The 8,304-nt window shown below is 40.6% G+C and overlaps 1 protein-coding gene across 1 annotated transcript; it reads right to left on the reverse strand.

Moving 5' to 3' along the window:
* Positions 1-6,546: 6,546 nt before the first annotated feature.
* LOC108789747 (olfactory receptor 11L1-like) lies at positions 6,547-7,845 on the reverse strand. The gene is made up of 2 exons (XM_018559829.1): positions 7,841-7,845; positions 6,547-7,495 (listed from the first exon to the last, which is right to left on the reverse strand). The coding sequence occupies exons 1-2, from the start codon at positions 7,843-7,845 to the stop codon at positions 6,547-6,549; spliced, it is 954 nt and encodes a 317-aa protein (XP_018415331.1).
* Positions 7,846-8,304: the final 459 nt, after the last annotated feature.

Genomic DNA, 8,304 nt, shown 5'->3' on the forward strand with positions numbered 1-8,304 from the left:
GTCTCTGGTATGTGTGGGGTCTCAAGTGGGCACTGTGGGGTCTATGGGGGGCTCTGTGGGGTCTCAGGTGGGGCCTGTGGGGTCTCAGATTGGCTCTTTGGGGGTCTCCAGTGGGCTCTGTGGGGTCCATCCCAGATAGCAAGGATAACTTGTCACAAACTTGTAGCAGGGTTAAATTGTAATTCTTGTTAACGTGCTGCACACATTCCTGACAGGTTGTAGACTTGCAGAACACTCGCAGCACAAGTTCTAGGCGACACTTTTTGAATTTGTAGCAAATTTGCTTGGCAAGTGTGCAGCACTTTTGCAAAGCTCGCTGGTCTGGAGACTTGCAATGCAGACTTGCTGTAATTGTGCAACAAAATTGTGAAGCTCGGCAAGTCTGCAATAGTTTAGCAAGTCATTTTCAAACTTGCAGCTCAATTGCTTGCTATCTGGGATGGTGGGTTCTGCAGGGTCTATGGTGGGCTTTTTAGGGTCACTCTCAGGTGGGCTGTGTGGAGTCTCAGGTTGGCTGTGCAGGGTCTCTGGTATGTGCAGGGTCTATGGTGGGCTCTACAGAATCTCAGGTGGGCACTGTAGGGTCTCTTGTGGGCTGTGCGGGGTCTCAGGTGGGCTCTGCTGGGTCTTTGGTTGACTCTCCAGGGTTTCAGGTGGGCTCTGCAGGGTTACTCTCAGGTGGGCTGTGTGGGGTTTTAGTTGGGCTCTGCCGGGTCTTTAGTATGTGCAGGGTCTATGGTGGGCTATGCAGCAGTGAGCAGTGGAGTGATCTGTTCTTCGGGTCTGATGTCAAACCCAGCAGAGTTGAAGAGAAGGAGATGGCACTGGCACCATCACGGGAACGTGTTCTGAAGGTAGGTACTTTTTGGGGGGGCGATTTGGGGGGCCCCCAGCCAAAATTTTGCTATGGGGACCTGTGATTTTTAGTTATGCCCCTGCTTGTACCTCTTTTCACTGGTCTCAAGAGTATGTATTGGCCTCTTGCATGCATGCCTTATAAGCTCTTCATTGCCTGATTACACACATTACAAACAAAGGGAAATCTAAGATTTCTGCCAAATGACATGCTGCACATATGCTAGGTTTGGGGTACAAGTATGGCTATACATGCAATTGCACAGTAATAATACATTTAAATTTTGGGATTGAATCTGTTTTAAACATTGTTTATTATATTTGTAGTTATATGTCGTGTGTACAGTTCATTTTAAAGATCTACTATAAGAAATCAGCTAAATACAAAGGACCTCGATAGCTCTTTTAATGCATGCCAGTATCCTGTTTGCTCTGCTGGCTGCTGCTTGGCATTGCTTACTATTGCCAAATCTGTGATCTATACCTCTGATATGACATATGAGAGATATGTCGGTGAGATCCTGCGCAGGGGCGGTATTGGCACTGCATACCGGTTGTGCTATCTCAAGTCATGTTATCAGCCCTGCTCAATTCACTTGTGTAGACTACAGAACACCTTCTATGCAATAGAGATGGAGAGAGGGTGGTGGTGTTGTGTGGTTCTAACACACTTCCTGTCCTAGGGTGACAATGTTGCTCCTCTATACTGTAGATACAGTACACTGAAGGAGATTTTTCTTGGATAAGAAATGTATTTTACTGGATCACTAGATGGAAATAAAGGGAAACAAAGAAACCTAATGCAGCCAACACATCTCCAGGCTGGTAAGTTACAATATACAATATTTCATCATTGACTTTTCATTTAGATACATTTTAATCTGGCCAACCATTGACACAAGTGTGAGTAGTTTAATCAAATTTGCATTAACAGTGTCTATATTCTGAAGACAAACGCTTGTACAATTCATCTTTCAGCTAAGTTGGATGTAGAACTTAATAAACTGATAGCATAAAGCTATAAGAGCCCTTTGTATATCTTTGTTCCTCAGGCTGTATATAACTGGATTCATCAATGGAATTCCAATGGTGTAAAGGAGGGACAAATGTAGGGACTGCCCGCTGGCTAGAAGATCGTACATACAGATCAATGTTACATAATATAAGAACACCACTGCCAGGTGGGAGCTGCAAGTGGAAAATGTCTTCTGTTTGCCAGTTACAGATGGAATTTTTAAGATGGTTGCAATAAAATGTATATATAAAAACAAGATAATAAGGAATGGGATGAAAAGCACCGGAACACTGAGAAAAATCAGCTCCGTTTGAACAAAAGAGACATCGGAGCAGGAAAGTTTCAATAAAGGTGCAAAATCACAGAACAAATTGTCAATTTTATAGGGTCCACAGAAGTGCAAAAAGGCAATCTTAGTTGTAGTTGCCACCATGGTACAGATGCTCAACAGCCATGGTGTTATTCCTAGTTTTATACAAAGCGTGCTGTTCATTATAGAAGAATAATGCAGTGGTTTACAGATGGCCACATAACGGTCGTATGACATCACGGTGAAGACCCTCGCAGCATTCAGAGATCACAAAGACACAGTACTGCGCGATACACATTGTAAAGGAAATGGTTACAGTTCTATTAAAAAGAGTCTTAAACAAGTTAGGTACAATGTCGGTCGTCAGCAAGATATCACATAGAGAGAGCTGTACAAGAAAGAAATACATGGGAGAGTGGGGGGCTTTGCTGTAGGTCACCAGAATTACCATCAAAAGGTTTCCACAAATGGTCATACCATAAATCACAAAGAGAAGAAAGAAGAACAACATACTTAAGTGTTCAGGGCACTGAATGCCAAGGAGGATTACCTCTGTGATTGCCGTCAGATTGTATGTAGGTTTTACCTAGATTGAACAAGACTTAGTGAATGGGTTATTTGATTTTCTACAGTAATGATTAAAAATATGACAAACACATAGTTACATAGTATTTGAGGTTGAATAAAGACACAGGTCCATCAATTACAACCGTTGTGTGCCTGTGTGTACTCGAGTCCCTGTGTGATCTTGGTTTTAAGAGTACCTGTACCCCTGTATGTTATGGTCTTTGGTATCTAAATGCTTTTTGAATAATTCCATACTCTCAGCTGATACCACTGCTTGTGGCAGCGAGTTCCAAACTTTAACCGCTCTAACTGACAAAAAGCCCCTATGCCCCTTGTGGTTAAATCTTTTCTCCACCAGTTTTAGGTGGTGGCCTCTAGTCTTTGTTATAGAGTTTACTGTATACAGTTTATTGCTGATCTTGCCATCACCACTAAACATTTTATACATGAAAATCATGTCCCCTCTTAAAGGAGAACTATGGGGTTAAGACTTTTCCCCATAGTTCTCCTTAGGGTAACAGGAGGACACAAACTAGCGTCCTCCCGTCACCCTAGGCTCAGTATACCACGAGCTGTAGCTCGCGGTATACTGAGACGCCGCAGATGAAGCGGATCCCGACAATTATGCCAGCATCCGCTCAGCTGCGTGACTGACAGCTGGCTCTGCCTATCTAGAGGCAGAGCCCGCTGTAGCCGCCCCCTCCCCTGTCCGTTCCGCCAGTCAGCCCTGGCGGATCGGAGGGGGGAGGGGGGAATCCAGCCCCTCCCCTGTCACGGCAGAGAGCCGTGACAGGATCGAGAGGTGAGCGAATGCCGGTATGTGTTCCCTCAGCTCCCGATCTACTGAGCCAACCTGTGACAGTCTCATTGTCACAGGTTGGCTAGAACTATGAGGTGAGTGAAAAAAGCACTCACCTCATAGTTCTCCTTTAATCTCACTTCCAGCGAAATGTTAGTAACCTTGTCTCAGAGCTTTGATCCTCCATCCCCTTAATGAGTTTAGTTGCCTTTCTCTGGACTCTCTCCAGCTCCAGGACATCCTTTCTGTGGATTGGTGACCAAAACTGGACCGCGTACTTGAGACCGAACCAGCGATCTATAAAGTGGCAAAATGATTGCTTTGTCTCTACAGTACATTCCATTCTTAATACAAGACAGAACTCTGCCCGCTTTGTTTGGTGCCGCCTGGCATTGCAAGCTATTGTTCAATCTGTGATCTACTATGACCCCCAGATCTTTATCCATTTCTTACTTGCCTAGTGGAGTTCCCATTAATATGTATTCCGCATGCTTATTTTTAACCCAAAAATGCATTACTTTACATTTATCAACATTGAAGCTCAACTGCCATATAGTTGCCCACTCACCTATGTTACCCAGATCCTCCTGTAATGTTATAATGTCTGAGTCAACCAATTTTCTTTTTTTTTAGTCATCGTAGAGACCCCTTAGTAAACCAAAAATGTATGTATTTTTTAAAACATGAATTCCCAATTTTTGTGAATGTTCTCATTCATCCAGTTCGTGGTATATTTATACAAATACTGTATATCAAGGCAACTGAACTTGCTGTATTTTTCTTGAAGATGTTTCGCTGGTCATCCGACTTGCTAGTCAGATGACCAGTGAAACATTTTCAAGAAATGTCCAGTCACTTGTGGCAATTGGTCCTTGATGAATGCATGTTTGTTATGCTATACAAGGATGGATTTTTGTGAGCATCACTCTTTTCTCTAATATTATTTATCAATTAAACGGTGCTACACGAAGAGAGGGCACTGTTTGTATTTTCTTCTTTCCCTTTCCTGATCCTGGAAATGGGCAGTGCTCAGTGATGCAAAGAGCTGTGCTGTTATGACATCAATGCCACTCTCTGCGCCATCACATAGTGGGTACAGAATCTCCTAATGTTTCTTCCTCAGGAGGTAGGTTCACGGTGCCCTGCCTTAACAGTATGGCCTCAGTCGTCCAGGTGTAATGATACTGGTGCTGAAATATTTAAAAGAAAAAGGTAGCATTTGAAATCTATAAAAAATTCAGGTAAATGGGATTCATGGACTGGAAGATTCTCTGTCGATTGGGCAAAGTGGTATATATGGAGACAGCCGTCCATGTGTAAATGATGGAGAATAAAAAAAGGATCAGTTCAACAGTTTTCTTTGTTTCCCAGTTTTGCTCAGCACTGGAAACAGCTTGGAAACGAATAGTGTCTCACTACATGAAGAAAGAGAGAAACCATCTCCCTTCAATGTGTCCGCCTCTCCCGTCTGTCATTTTTATACTTATATCTATTTTTCATCTATTTTTATCCATATATACTTTCACATGGAATAATTAATTACCATACATATGTTCCTTTAGCAGAACTTCACTACCTCTAAGTCTAGTATGCCGGCTGCCTGTTTTTCCTGAAGACTACAGGGTGCTGTCTCCGACGCGATCCCTCCATTTGTGTTTACCTGTGGCGGTTCATGCTTGACAAAACCAATCCCTTGTTTGTATTTGAAGCAGTTTTTCCACTATATTCTCGCTTCCCTGACTAACTGACGGTGAAGACACATATATGTAAGCATTCAACATTTACAATACTTTTACATTTATTGTGATCGAGATTAATGTATGTAAAGCATGATTTTACTTGTGAGACTAAAGTGCAGTTCTCTGATCCTAATTCTATTATATGTGGGCTTATTACTCTTATTCTAGGACACATATCTCCCATAGAATTGTCTCTCTCCCCTGAAGAAGCCCTTTCGGGGCGAAACATGTAGGGACTTACAGGAGCGTTTATACCATTCTGATAACAAACAACCATATACATCGTAACTGCACGGTATTGTCACCATTCGGTGAACCTGCATTTGTAAAAGCATTTTTATTGATGATTTTGTATTCCGTTTTTTATCTTAAATAATGTATACAACGATTTATTGAATAAATGTACTTCTAAGATTTTTATACACGAGGTCTGGACTTGTTTCTTAAAAGCCCCCTTTTTTTCTTTTCCCCTCTGGGTCCTCTCACACCCCACTGTGGAAATACCCCCTTTTTTTTTCTTGCATTTGAAACCTGGGGTGTGAAACTTCCAGCTCCTCTATATGTCTTCTGCAACGCATGTCTACTAATATTATCCCTTAATATCATAATAATAACAACCTTATTGTGATCCTATGTATGTAAAGCTGCACTCAACAGCTAGGACCTCGATGTAAAAAATGTTTTTATTCCCAGTAATCTACAATGTTACACGCATGACAAGATCCGCAGACCGTGACATATTTTGACAAAATTGCTTAATCATCGAGACTATGATTAAGCATATATGTTAAATGCTGAGTTTTGGGTCACAGGAGGACATTAGCAAATGTCCTCCTGTGACCCTAAATAGAACTATGGCCAAAAAAATGTTGGACCATAGTTCTCTTTTAAGAGCTCATTCTATTTCTGTCAGGATTAACTGGTTAAATAGATATAACAAAGCACCAAGAGAAATATAAATAAATAAATAAGAGACATTTATTGTTAGGTTTAACATACACTTTTATTAGTTATTTAATGTTACTCATTATGGTAACTTGTTAAATGAGGCTTCATACTAAAACTGCAGATTTGTTAATGTTTGTTAAATTAATCAACTATTAAAAACACAGAGTTGTATTTTTTTTTCTTTTGGCCATAGTTAATCGTGATGTGCCTTGTTTTAAATAAAAAAAATTGCAACATAAATATGATAGTAAATGATCCTTATATTTTATATTAAGTGCTAAGGATTATCACTGCAAGCATCTATTTTTTCAATTTAAAGATAATTAAAATGTACAAAATTCTTTATGAACTTGTCATAGGCTACTTTTATATCTTTATTTCTCAGGCTGTATATAATCGGGTTTATCAACGGAGTCCCCACAGTGTAGAGCATGGAAAGTATTTTGCGTAATGTAAAAGACTGTACAGTAGATGGAAAACCGTACATGCTAATCAGACTTATATAAAAAATGCAGACAACGGTCAAGTGGGAAGTGCAGGTAGAGAAGGCTTTTTGCTTTCCTGTAGTGGATGGAATTTTCATGATGGCGATAATGACGAAAGTATAAGAAACCACAATGAAGCTGAAAGGTAAGAAAAGAATAGGGATGACAAGAAACATTCTCGTCTTTTCAACCTTGGAGGTATCTGAGCAAGAAAGTTTTAACAGTGGTGCAGCATCACAGAAGAAATGGTCAATAATGTTTGGGCCACAGTAGTCCAGAGTTATCGTTGTCATGGTACAAATAAACATGACATAAAGGCTCAAAAGCCAAGAAATGCCGGCCAGTTTCATGCAAAATGTGTGCTTCATTATAGACATATAATTTAGGGGTTTACAGATGGCCAAATACCGATCATAAGACATCACTGTCAGGATAAAACACTCTGAAGATTCTGAGAATACAAAGACATTTAACTGGAACATGCAGCTTTCAAAAGACATTGTTCTGTTATCATAAAGTACGACGCAAAGTAAATTTGGTACGATGTCGGTGGTCAGCATGATGTCAGAAATAGAAAGTTGGGTGAGGAAGACGTACATGGGAGATTGGAGGACTTTGCTGTAGTACACCAATACAATGATCAGTAGGTTTCCACATATTGTCACGCAGTAGATCACAAGTAACAGGAAGAAGATGAAGAATCTGATGTTATGGAGACCTTCAAATCCCAAGAGGATGACATCTCTGATAGTGGTATGATTGTTTCTGTTTTGTTGCCTTAATAGAAAAAATACAAAGATTAAAGCAGAATGTATCTTATTTTTTATGAATAGACAACCTAAGAAATAAAATCTAACTTTTTCTGGAATACTTACCTTAAATCATGACTTTCCCCCCCCAACGTAATCCCTTTCCACCTCTAGATGTCCTCAGTCTTCAGGGATGAATGACAACAACTGACATTTAAACCATTTTTCTTAGCTGAGGCTGTCATGGACCCAGCACCATGTGATGGCATCATCATGAAAGTCTAGGCACACCGTTACTGTACTAACCATAAGCTCCAATTCATGCAACAGTAAGAACAACCCTCTATCCAGGGAGAGAAGAGTATGGACCTACGACATAATAACAGAGAGCGGAAGATTGTATGTATTTTTATGAGGGGGTGAAGTGAAATAAAGTGTTGTTTTACACCATTTGTTTTTAGCCAGGTATCATGCTAAAGCTGAACTTCAGACAAACCTTAAAATCCTCAATTGACAAACACATATGTGACCAGTCTTTTAAAAAAAAAATGATTTATACTTCTGTTCAAGTTTTGTGCGTTATGCACTTCAGCCAGACAACACCAATAGGGGATTGCACAACTTTTTCTATTAAAGAAATGTAAAATGAATGTCTAGCCTTGTATACCATGGACAGTACAGTCTTCGGCAGATTTTCGTCTACTAGCTTGGAGAAGGGAGAATGAATGAGCAAGGAGCAGAAGCAAGGGAATTGCTTGCCTTGATGTGTCTGTGTTTTCTGGAGGTGGACACAGCTTGCTAGCACACACAAGGGTGGCTCTTTAGAGGATAGAGATA

Source organism: Nanorana parkeri, unplaced genomic scaffold, assembly GCF_000935625.1.
Source record: "Nanorana parkeri isolate BGI_ZX_2015 unplaced genomic scaffold, ASM93562v1 scaffold416, whole genome shotgun sequence".
NCBI lineage: Eukaryota > Metazoa > Chordata > Amphibia > Anura > Dicroglossidae > Nanorana > Nanorana parkeri.